Below are 13,485 nucleotides of genomic sequence, written 5' to 3'. Positions count from 1 at the left end.
AGCTATAGACTTGAAACTTTGCACACATCCTTCTTTTAGGTTCAGGCAGTATATAAGTCAGAACGGCCAGGATCGGTCGACTATATCATATAGCTGCCATATAACTATTTGGTCGGAAATGATATAACTTTCGTGTTTTTTAAGTTAGACAGTTGGGATTTTCCACACATGGTATATTTGGCCAAAATATCTTAGGTACATTTCATAAGGATCGGCCGACTATATCCTATAGCTGTCATAGAACGATCGGAATTGGTATAACTTTGTTGCTTTTTAAGTTAGGAAGATAGGACATGGTACAGATTCTATTTTGGATAAAATAATATGATTTGCCGATTTTTATAAGGATTTGCCGGCTATATATATTCAAGACAGCTCTTTGGTGCTCGTCGCTAAGAAATAGTCTCTTTAATTCGCTCAACTGATTTTTGGCTCCAACGAAATTGGTAGCGTTGTCGGATCAGATCTGTCGAGGCTTTTTCCTGATAGAAATAAACCTCCTCAGTGCATGCAGAAAGGCGGCGGTGGACAGATCCCTTACCAGCTCTAAATGGACGACCTTTGACGTGAAACAAATGAAGACGCTAATGTAACATTTTATGGGAGACTTGTTGCGAACCTCCGACTTATAGAAGAAAGGACCGCAAAAATCGATGCCGGTTACATCCAAGATCGCCCATTACATGCTCCAACAAACGAGGATTCGTCCGAAAGCATGTCGCACATTTATTTGTCGCCTTGAGCACAGTTTTTCTCCCCCCAATCGGCCAATACTAAGAAATTATCATCGACAATAACGATCGAGGACCAGCGTGCAGGTTGTGTTCATGAAAGCCGCAGGACCGCAAAAATCGATGCCGGTTACATCAAAGATCGCCCATTACATGCTCCAACAAACGAGGATTCGTCCGAAAGCATGTCACACATTTATTTGTCGCCTTGAGCACAGTTTTTCTCCCCCCAATCGGCCAATACTAAGAAATTATCATCGACAATAACGATCGAGGACCAGCGTGCAGGTTGTGTTCATGAAAGCTAAGGATTATGTTTCGCGTTACCGGATGGCTCCTGGGCAAAATAACTGTGACGACCATCGTAATCTAAGGATAAATTCTTGAGACGCCCGTCTACTCGAAGCAATCCAAACTGATCCAAAAAGGGGAATAACGAAGCCAGCGAACTGGGGGAGGCAACTATTCCCTTTGTCTGTCACGTCCTAATTTCATTACCCAAATAAGCTCGCTGAACTACCTACAAAAACATGCGAGTCCCCGCCTTGAGATCATGAACAGTATTTCCTTCATGCCGAACCCGGCTGCCAAACTTATAGACGTACACAAACACTCGCTGAAGAGCTGGAAAGGAGTTAACGTATTTGCATGTCGCCACGAGGTCTGTATTGAAGCTTGCTTTTCGACTACTATCGTCGCAGGCCAGTGCTCCTGTATCTTTAGCAGATAGGGCGACCCTTGACATCATAACCTGGATCCGATAAACTCAGTAGGAAGGGCTCCACGAGACAAGATATCAGCTGGATTTCGCCACTCCATGGAAATCGTCAGATTTTGGATGATTGACACGCGGTTAGCGACAAAAACGTTTAACTTGGCAGGCTTATCTCGAATCCACGATAACACGGCTGAAGAGTTGCACCAACAAAAATACTTCCCTTTGTAAGCGCCTAGACTGTGAACCTCACCCATCATTCTCCCAAACAACTCAGCTCCAGCCAGCTCTAACTTTGGCACAGTTAACGTCTTAAGAGGCGATAATCGAGCCTTCTCACATAGGTGGTTCTCAGTCCCTGGCGACCTGGAAACTATGTAGACACATGCTCCGTAGGCTTCAATGCTGGCGTCACAAATTCCATGAATCTTCACGAGTGCTCCAGACGTAAGCGCCAGCCGAGGAAATTCTGCACGTTGGGTGTGATTGAAGTTCCGGCAGATCTTCTGCCACTCCGTGTAAAAACCCTGAGTTAAGTTTTCATCCCAAGAAATATGCTCACGGCACAGCTTCTGCAATAATATTTTTGCTTTAGTAACAACTGGACCGACAAGGCCCAGTGTTCAAGCATTGAACACGATAAGAATTTCAACATAGAATGTAAGAGATAGGACCCATGGGAATAAGTGATTAACAGCATGGTTTGAAAGACGATCTCCTGCAGTCTAACCAAATATTTATGTGGTGCACTTGAAGCACTTAAGAAAGGGTCACATAGCATGTCAGCGTGCAGTCCGTTGATAAGTAGTTTTAAATAGATTTAAGATTTTCATGTATGTTTCTTGTAAGAGAATTGTAAGAAATAAAAACAGTTTTTAAACGGAACTCATTGGAATATCACGAATATTTACGGGGCTCCTCTTAACATTTGATCCTTCGAGCCGGATCACTTGATAGGAGATGCCCCTATACTAATAAGGTTTCATTTGAAAACTCATTGGAGTAACACCTTTGTATAAGGGGCTCCTCTTATCATGTGGTCCTTCGGGACACCCTGACGTTTTCCCCCCTGTGGTAAGAGACTCAGGTTAGGCTGCGATCTGGGCAATAGAGAGCCCAGTTTAAAATCGCGTAGTCAAAGAAAAAAAAAAACTGTTGTTTCTCCCCAAGAGGTAAGGAACACAGAAAATTAAATTATAAAAATGCCAATGAGCATAAAATAAGTCTTCGATCTGGGCACAAAAGATCCCAGTTTAAAATCGTAGTCAGGAAAAAAAAAAAAACTGTTGTTTCCCCCCCAAGAGGTAAGGGACACAGAAAATTAAATTATAAAAATGCCAATGAGCATAAAATAAGGGTTCGATCTGGGCAAAAAAGATCCCAGTTTAAAATCGTAGTCAGAAAAAAAAAAAACTGTCGTTTCCCCCCAAGAGGTAAGGAACACAGAAAATTAAATTATAAAAGTGCCAATAAGCATAACATAAGGCTGCGATCTGGGCAAAGAAGATCCCAGTTTTAAAATCGTAGTCATGAAAAAAAACAAAACTGTCGTTTCCCCCAATAGGTAAGGAACACAGAAAGTAAAATTGTTTAAATGCCAATGAGCATAAAATAAGGGTGCGATCTGGGCAAAAAAGAGCCCAGTTTAAAATCGTTCCTTTCTATGGTATTTTTTCCGGGACAGCACCTGAATAAATAACATATGAAACTATAAAAAAATAAAATTATAAAGGTGTTGGCGTATCCGAGGCCCTACATCGAAAAATTTAAAAAACATCAGCCAATGCAGCAGTGAGCACCCCAGCAAAAGCAACATCAGTCACAGCAGCAGCAGCACCCCAAGCAGAAGCAACATCCGAGCGACAGCAACATCAGGAGCAACAGCAGCCAAAGCAACAACGGAAACAAAAGCATCGGCAAGAGCAGCAAAATAACATCAGCAATTATAGTCATCGGCAAGTTTTGTTTTCTTTTTGGTTTTATAACTTCAATTTAATTTTAATTAAAAAAAAAGTTTTCAAGATGTCCACTAAAAACAAAAAATTAAAAAATATATATAATATTACAGCCCACTAAAATATCGAATGAAAAAAGTTTTCAAGATGTCCACTAAAATCAAAAAATTGAAAAATATATATAATATTACAGTCCACTAAAAAATCTAAGAAAAATAATAATTCATTTAAAAATGTAAACACAAGTCAAGCACTTTTGTGGCCCCTTGCAGGATGTTTAAACATTAAGTTGAACATGGGAGCTAATAAAATAACTTAAACAATGTTAAAATATTTAAAAATATGTAATAGAATGATATAATGAACAACATATTGTTATCGAAGAATCATAATAATAATATTTTCTAATATTGAAAAAAGAAATTTATAAATTTAATACAAAAGCAGAAGTACACATAAACATATACAGTACGCTATTTAAAAATATATAAAATGTACACCTTTTTTGTGGCCCTTTGCAGAATGTTCAAGCATTGAACACGATAAGAATTTCAACATAGAATGTAAGAGATCGGACCCATGGGAATAAGTGATTAACAGCATGGTTTGAAAGACGATCTCCTGCAGTCTAACCAAATATTTATGTGGTGCACTTGAAGCACTTAAGAAAGGGTCACATAGCATGTCAGCGTGCAGTCCGTTGATAAGTAGGTTTAAGTAGATTTAAGATTTTCATGTATGTTTCTTGTAAGAGAATTGTAAGAAATAAAAACAGTTTTTAAACGGAACTCATTGGAGTATCACGACGGCTTTGAAGTGGACTGAAGAGCAGAAAATGAAAGCAGCAGCTGATCAGTGGAAGGATCCCAAGCCAACCCTAACGTTTTCATGATGTTGCTGCCGTCATCAAAAGTTAGATAAGACTCCCGATTCTCTGAAGGCACGTCGTCCAACACGATAGGGATATTGGAGCACCATTTCCGCAGCTGAAATTCGCCCTTGGACAAAAGCGCTGAAATCTGCCCTAAAATTCCAAAAACCTCCTCCTTGGAGCTGCCACCAGAAATAAGATCATCGACGTAAAAATCTCGAAGCAAGATTTCGGATCCCACTGGAAAGTCCTACCTCGTCCTTAGCCAATTGGTGCATCGATCGCACAGATGGATAGGACGCCGGCTGTGTTCCATATGTAACAGTGTCCAATTTATATGTTTATAGCTCCTCCAGAGGGGAATCTCGCCGAAGAATGCAATGCAAGTAGCTGTCAGACGACGCCATCCTCACACAACGGTACATCTTACAAATGTCGCCAGACAGCGCTACCCGATGCGAACGAAGCCTCAGCAGGATGTGGAAAAGCTTAGGTTGGATGACAAGGCCCAGCCATTAAAATGTCATTCAGAGAATAACCTGAGGTGGTAACAGCGGAACCGAAGAACACCACTCTAAGTTTCGACGTGGTGCTGTCCTTCTTTAGCACGCTTTAGCACGTTTAGCACGCTGATGGGGCAGAAAATATATGCAATCTCGATGCAACTCCGGCGGAACCAGAACCTGCGAGTACGCGTCGTCCAGTACACCGGAGCTATGTTAAATTGGCAACCTGACTGCATAGACACCTCCATCTAACCGCACGAAGCTCTTAGCAAAATTACTCTTGCAATAAGTTCTCCATTTGACGCATTCACAATCGGATCGGTGCCATTTTTCACTTCCCAGAACGAACGGCGAAGAAGTGCAGCTCCAACTAGCAAATCAACTCACTAAGTCTGGTGAAATTGGGGGTCCGCTAGCTTTACATTGGCGGGAATTTTCCAAGAGCTGACGTCCAATGCAAAATTGGGCTGAAGGTCAATAATGTTGGAGGCAATTGCACAGACTACCCATCTATAGAACCCTGCGAAGAACCCTATACCAGATTCAGTCACCGGAGACCTTATCTTCCGCAGCTGCCGCTGGTCCGCCAGCCTTGAAGTGACTAGATGCACCTGCGAGCCCGAATCGAACAGCGCTCGGCAGGACAGTAGAACCCCGGAGCGGTTCCTAAGCAGAATATTGGCAGGGACTAGCAGCACCTCATTACCAAAACTGCGGACGCTGACCGAGAAACAGCGTCGCTAGATGCGGAAATCTTGGGAGAGGGTTGTTGGCCATGCATATCAGATGGCGAATTGCCACCAAAATGAAGCAGACTATGATGCCTGCGTCCACACACACGGCACCTTGATGCATTGCAATGCCGAGATAGGTGCCCAGATCCAAGGCATTTACTGCATAAATCCAATTGCCTAATCTCGCCTAAACGATCCTCAGGCGACAAGCTTAAAAAACTTGGGCAGGAGTTTATTACGTGAGAATGGCCATCACAGATCATGCATGCGGAAGATTTTGAAATCACAAATGCAGAGTCGTAGTACCGCAAAGTTTGGTACATGTCGTCGGCAAATCCATGGTCTTCAAGCTCTGGCATCGCTGCTCAAGGAAACGTTGCAATGGAATCCAAAGAATCTGAGTCAGCTTTCATTTCCTTCCACTTAGACTGCGTGGCATCATCAACTTTCTGCAACACCTCTTGGATTATAATGCAGCTAGCAATCTGCTTCGTTGTGCCCATGGTTGCCAGGGCTCGCATATGCGAATTAAATTTGTCGGTAAGCTCGCGAAGCATATTCGCCGATGCGGATTCCACGGTCCTCAGATGCATTATCTCATTAACATGAGCGTGAAAAATAATCCTGCGATTACTAAACTTTTTGTTTAGCAATGCGACGTCATAATTTTTGTCCGTGAGCTCCAACAATCAAACAGTCTCCAAGGCAGATTCTCGAAGGCAGGACCATAACCGCTGAAGCTTCTCGACCCGACTTATGAATGGGTTTGTGTCCACCATGGTCAAGAACAGTGACCGAAACTCAAGCCACTCCGCATAACCACCACTAAAAGTGGAAAGTCGCAGTGACGGCAAAGCCTTCAAAGTTCTGCCAAACGACGCATCAAAATTGGTGGCAGAAGACGCGTTGATCAGCGTCGAACTCGCCAGCAACAAACTGTAGCGCCGCATAATCTCCTGGTCCAGGATGAAGCGTGCCTCCCTCGCCGCATCGTTGAAGTTGACGCGCAGATCGCTCCTGAGTTCTGCAACATCCAGCTCGGACAGCTCCTTGTGTGTGGTCTTGAAATCCGCGACGATACCTCTAATTCGCTGAGCCGCATATTTATCATCGCCTCCGGAAATTTCTCCACTTCTTTCAAGGAGGAAAAAAACCTTGAAGGTCCTCAAAAAGGACAACTGCACTAAGGCTCAGGACTTCTTTTCTTCCAGAAGAATCGAAAAACGGATTAATTTTCGCAACACAAATATTTTTTTAGTTCGTTTATTTATTGTTAGCTCACGACCCACTGTGCAACTTCTATATCACGGGGTAATATATGTATGAGCGATTGTAGCACTCTGTAACCAGCGTATGTAGGTATGTCAACAGATGATAATATTTCGCGCACAAATCACAAACTGAATAATGTTTTTTAATTTGTTTATTTGTTTATGTTTATATATTTTAAGCCGCGCAGCTCAAATTTTCAACGGAAAATTTCCTAAGCACAATCACGTCTGGGTTCACCAAATGTTTAGTTACTGAGCGTTTTCGGTAGCTTTATTTTTGTGTTCTAAATATCGTCTTTAATAAAACAAGCACAGTTCGATTTATAGATATTGATACAATTTATTTAATTGTTTTGGCGTTTCTACAAATGATATATAGACATAAGTGACTGAATAGGGTTGACGACCGAATTTGAATAATGACGCGGGAGCGCGACTCAACGCTTGATGCTGCGGAGCGACAGAGAGATCCCTCAAGTGAGCGAGACAAACGCTAGCGCAAAAAGGCAGATGCAGGTGGCCGATCGAATGCACGAGAGCGGGCGACGCGAACATAAATGTAAAAGAAAGTGACGCCACGAATTCAATAAATTATTGCCGGCCAAACTTCTTTCCGGCGGCTGCTTGACCCGTCACCATCTTTTAAACTATCCGGCTGCAAGGCACCGAGGTTTTACAATTCTAAACGCTTCGGACGTAGGCAAATTATGCATCGATGGGAGCATAATATCGGAGGAAGTGAAAAATGGGTCAACAGTCACCAAGTTCCAGCGCCGATTGTTGTTGGTAGCGCAGCAAGGAGAGAACATGATGACAAGTAGAAAAATGAGAAGTGCTGAAAATAACAGCTCCAACTGCGGGTTTTTTGAGAACTAGTGTTTGATAGAGGGATTCTTGCCGGAAGGTCAATAACCTTAGAAAACTCTCTACGAACAAAACTACTGACTTTTTAGGATGCAAGTCCAATTTAGAATTAAAGCTCTGGTAAAGGGATTCCGGATCCAGAACTTTGTGTTTAAGCTCGTTAATATTCGAATGCGTATCATTTCTAATGAAACAGCTATTAAATTGCCACATTAAGTATGGTATGATTATGAGTATTTTAATAGACTCAAAGGCAAAATCTACACAGGTGGTATGGTAGGCACGGCGGCAAATCGACGATCCCTGATCGGCCTCACACCCTCGAAATTGCAGTAGCTTCTTCACTGCACTCAGTAGAAACAAGAGGTGAAATGGTCAGAATAATAGAACTTCCGAACACAAAGAAAGCTTCATGAAGGCTGAGCTTATTATAATAAATTAGATTCAAGCCGAACCAAATAAAAAAAACCGGACATTCGAGATCTATCGGATGGAATCCGCTGCTATTATCATGGCTCCTTTTTTTTAACCCAACCCAATTTAAGTTGTTTTAAAAGGATGCTTCACTGTTTAAACTATTTGCACAATTAACACGCTCATACGGTGACTTTAGACAGGCCGATGCACTCTTGAAAAAATTATTTAACAAAAAATAATTAAAATTAACCCATGCGCTATGCGCTGTCTCATTCGCTGCAGCCTCTCTTCTGCACTCACATTAAAGAGGCTGCGCTTGCACTTTCTTTAGCCTTTATAGCGTCGTTTTCTTCACAAAACCGGATCACGTAGAAAAAGCAGAGAATACTAGCTTCAATGTGGGACTTATCCTGTTGGACTTAACGCCAGAAGCCCTGAAGGAGTTCGGGGAATAGGATGAGCTAGGTCCAATCGAAGCTAAAAAGGTTTATCAGAAACCCTAACTTAGCTTAGCTTATTGGCATTTAGATTGGGTCTTTTCCTCTTTTCTTTCACCCCAGTTTATATAGTATTTGGAATAATACCATCAGTTCACCAGCCACTTATCATATCCAATTAGCCAGCTTTATATTTTGCCCATCTTTTGATAAAAGTGGTTTATTCGAATCATATTAAGGTTAAGATCGTATATTCACCAGGCCCCGATAGAGTACCAGGCTGTTTTCTGAACAACTGTGCCGAGGCACTGTGCAATCCTCTCCTTAAACTCTTTATTCTATCTCTGGAAGCTTCGACCTTTTCCCTCATGTGGGTGGTATGTAACGTTATTTTATTTTATAAAAATGGAAAAAATCAGGCATCAATTATAATTGGCCAATTATAATAAATTATAGACAATCTTCTCTTCCCAGCCAACCATCCACTGCTGGCTTTGTGAAAACGTTTTACACACTAAGGGTGCGAGTTCACGGCCTCAGTTTCGGATGCTATTTCACGTAGGTCTGGTCTCCACTTTTGCTGTGATGGTTGTCGTGCTGTTCAGGACGAAATGAGATCGTTCATGAGGCAGACTAAAAGTGGATTCAAGGAGTTGATTAGCGGTTTTCGTAAAATTCATGACCAACTCTGTGCGCTCGATACACAGTTTAGTAGTGTTCAACTACTAAATGAGTCTCCAAAGCAAACCCTTTTTTTGTGACGTGCTTGTAGCGAATAATGTTCAGCCTGCTCAGCCGACAACTATGCAGCCGCTTATATCTCTGGCCACCCCAAGGGCCGCACTGAGAAAAATCCGGCTTCCGAATACCTAAAATTTATGAGCAATTGTCCGATATGTGATCCCAGACCCAATAATTCCAACCCACGTAACAGTCACCAAACAGGGTAATCAACCGTCCGGACCCCCGGTACGTACTAATGCCGCAGTATTAGTTACGGCAGCACCAAATCCCTTGCAGGTGATGCCACCATCGAAAAAAATTATTGTTTTCCGGCTTCCCCCAGATACTTCTAAGATTGATATCTCGGCTTACATCAAAGCCAAAACAAAAGTCGACATAAAGGTGGTGGATATTACAAAATTCAAATATTCATACACTAGGCACACGTCATTTTTCAAAATACGTGTGCCCTTGCAGATGTTCAAGACGATTTGTTCCGCCAGCTTTTGGCCAGAGAACATTTTCGTCCAAACTTCCCAAACTGTATTCTGATAGTTTTTTCATTGCATCTTACATTATTGTATTTACAGAAACTTTTTTAAAGCTGAAGATCTTAAGTTCCAAAGTTTTTCTTAGTAGGTACACCACTTTTAAATGTGAAAGAACTCTGCGAAGGGGAGAAGGAGTGTTAATTTCTGTAGACTCCAAATTCGCTTCTGAAGAGGTAAAATCACAAGAGTTTGGTGACATTGAATTTCTTTGAATTAAAATCACCTTGTCCGACCTTGTACCTGTTCTTACATACTACCTTCGTCCGAACCGCCAACATACTGGCAACATTTTCCCGCTATTTGTTTAGTTTTTTATCGTCTTTCTAATGGTGACCAGCTGATAGATCTGGGTGCATGTTCGACATGTCACTCGGGCAAATTAACCACGATAGAAATTCTTTAGGTCGGCTGTTGGACTTATGTTTCGTTTCTGATCCCGATGGAATTACTCCAGAACTGTGCCATCCTACTCTTAAGGTTTTAATAGAAAATAACAGCTTAATTGACCTTAAGTCTACACTTAAATCTCATAAAGCTCGTTTCTTCCGTAAGGGTGGCTTTATGAAATTAAATAAGTTAATTTTGAAATTTGATTGGTCCGAAAATTTTTATTACACCTTTTTATTAAAATAGCTTAAAATCCAACTACACCAAAGATGCAAATGCAAAAATAATCATTATTAAAATACGTTACAAGTCTCCAACTTCACACAATTGATTACAAATTATAAAAAAAACAAACGAGGCGATGTCTTTATGGATTTACACTAAAATTTACAAGTGAAGTATGTATTGTTCGCGGTTTAGAAGAGGTACTTCCCGCCAAACAGGGAGGATGACCCGAGTTAAATGACAATTAATACACAATGCGGATGCGCTGGCGGCAACAACGAGATCCCCAGGCACCAGGCACCATAAACCATTTCGTATATGTAGTAGATAAAGCTAATCAAGTAGACTGCCAGCTTGATCCAGCCCTCGCGCATGTTTCGGGATAGGGTTTCCGTTTTAAGAACAGTGGTTGGGTCGTAGAGTCCGGGTCTCGTAGCCTATCCCCCGTAGCCTATCAAATATGATAGGCTATGAGGGGAATGGTGATGCACAGAGAAAACCATTCCCCGCAGAACAAGAAGAGTAAATTGAGGAAGATGTGCAGCAGGTACTCCGGTAGAACCAACGGATTGAGACTATTGCACTGGTCAATTGGATTTTTATAATCAGTTTTCAGCACGTCAAATGCAATCACATGAAATATGGCGAAAAATATCAAAAAAGCATCGCCGATTAAGGCTACTATATAGGTGAACGCGGTGAAGTTGAAGGCCATCTCGTCTTAATTTCCTATGACTCAAGCACCTTGAAAATATTTTTTGACACTTGCGTGCCGTGGAAATATATCTGTCCGCTTCAACTTAACCGGATTCAGTTTACACAGGATCCGAAGCAGTTTTATAATTTTGTAAACACTAAGCGCAAACATGTATCTTTTCCCCCACTGCTTACGTTTGAGAACTCTTATACCTTATTATACATTATACATTATTCCGCTGCATAAAAAAGGAAAAAATCCGACGCTGCAAAATATAGAGGCATCTCTAAATTGTCAGCAATTCCAAAGCTTTTTGAAAAACTTATCACTCCACTTTTGCAACACCTATGTAGTTCAATAATATCTCCGTGGCAGCATGGCTTCATGATGCGACGCTCCACCACTACCAACTTATTGGAGCTAACATCTTTTCACATGGATGGGTTCCAGAATGGCTTACAAACACACAATTTACACTGACTTCAGTTAAGCATTTTACTCTGTTAACCATTCGCTTCTTGTAAGTAAACTCAGTCTTTTGGGATTCCCAACTGATCTCCTTATCTGGATTTCGAGCTACTCATCTGGAAGAACCCAATGAATCTTCTTTCAAGATATTACCTCGCGCCACAGATTTAGTCCGCACCATATCTGGACTGCCCCAAGGAAACCATCTTGGACCCTTTCTCTTTAAACTGTTTATTAACGACTAGCCCCTTCGAATAAGGTTAACGATCTGGGTGTCCCATTAGATTTGAAACTTAAATTTTCCGACCGCAGCAATGGATGTGATTGATTTAATAAAAAGATGGTCAACAGTTAATCAACCTATACAACAGAAACTGCATACACATCTTTCGTCCGCCCGATACTTGAGTATTGATCGTGGGTCGGAAGTGCTGAATACGGAGAAAAACTTCCTGATTTTTTCCTTAGAGGACTTAAATTCCCCTTCCCTCATACCATAGTAGACTTTTAGTAACTAACTTAGATGTCGTATGTCTACATAACTTTATCAATGGTAATGCAGAAATGCCAGCATCAACAAACACGCTTTAAATTTAACGATAGAAGAACTTGAAACTTTCGTCCTCTACTCCTTAGCCATTGTAGCTTTACATATGGCCAAAACGATCATAACACACATCTGGCTTATAGACTCGGGCATCGCCATTTCTTTTCTTATAAAATCGTGCATTTCAAAAGAAATCTCTTTGGACGGCAGTCCACATGCCTTGCGTGCGCGAGGAGACTCTATATATAGCCGAAGAATTATAGATTTTGTAGGCTTCCGATCTAAATGAATTATACACCAATAGAAAGGTATTATTATAATTAAATAATTTTTTCCAAACATTTTCCAAAAAAAAGTTTGGTTTGGGAGAAATTAGGGTGAAAGTAAAAAAATTTTGAATTACTAAATTGGGGCTGGTGGAGACATTTTAGTCCCCAGATAAAATATTTTTCTTTATTCGTATTTTAATCCTTAAGACGCATTGATTGATACTTCAAGAAATTCGATTTTTACAGCTCTTTCCAAATGAAGGCAGTTTGTCCTTCTATTTGTCTGGTTGTCTGTTTGCACTATTTTTTCTTGGAAATCCTGAAAAAAATTTGAGATGTTTGTTACTAAAATATGAGCAACATTTGTTCTACAACTTTTTAAAATACCTTAAGCTTACGTTAAAAAATTTTCCTAATTAAAAAATTCATTACTTCTTAATCAAGGAAGATATTAAGTGCTTTACAACTTTGAAAAGGTTTTTTAAATATCTGTTGAGCGATCAGCTTTTTGATAGCGACCGAATTAAAGACGAGATTCAATTGTTTATATTTAATTTATTGAGCTAATTCCGCACAATAAAACAAATAGCGGCCCGTCAATAACAACTCTTCAACTACAACAAGAAGAAGAACAGCTTTGGCGCAGAAGCTCTTCCAAAGCTCCCAAAAGCGCATGCGCTACAAAAATGACAACAAAGTGCATGCGAATCTGGGAGTCAAAAGAGAAGATTAAATGCCGCTGCAGATGAACAAATTATCAATATTCTAATTAGCCTATCTGGTGGCTGCTTAGCCCAACATCCTCCCCCTATTGAAGGGTGGGCCTTCAATAACAATTTTAGAAGGCCAGCAGACACGTCAAGGCACACCAACTTCTTCCAAACTCTTGACCATGCATTGCTCCCCCCAATAGACCAATGCGGGAGTCGAGTTCTCCTAACGAGTGCAGGGGGTCCGGAACGTTGATTCTTCTCCTCTTCTCCTTCTGCATAGGGCAATCCAGCATCCCGCGATAGTCCATTGCGTCCAGAAACTACCCATCCAAATAGTGTATTTTGGACAACTGGGAGGCAGTGACCTAATTGGATTTGGCCAACTGACAATAGGTTGAAGAACA

The 13,485-nt window shown here is 41.1% G+C and overlaps 1 protein-coding gene across 1 annotated transcript; it reads right to left on the bottom strand.

Moving 5' to 3' along the window:
• Positions 1–10,605: 10,605 nt before the first annotated feature.
• On the bottom strand, positions 10,606–11,154 carry LOC6505444 (protein cornichon-like). The gene is given in 2 exon segments (XM_032455883.1): positions 10,606–10,844; positions 10,847–11,154. Coding segments are annotated over 2 exon segments (480 nt in total). The 5' UTR covers positions 11,103–11,154; the 3' UTR covers positions 10,606–10,620.
• Between the last annotated feature and the right edge of the window lie 2,331 nt (positions 11,155–13,485).

Source organism: Drosophila ananassae (genome assembly GCF_017639315.1).
Source record: "Drosophila ananassae strain 14024-0371.13 chromosome 4 unlocalized genomic scaffold, ASM1763931v2 tig00000054, whole genome shotgun sequence".
In the NCBI taxonomy this organism is placed as follows: domain Eukaryota; kingdom Metazoa; phylum Arthropoda; class Insecta; order Diptera; family Drosophilidae; genus Drosophila; species Drosophila ananassae.
This window is presented reverse-complemented; position numbering and strand designations above follow the sequence as displayed.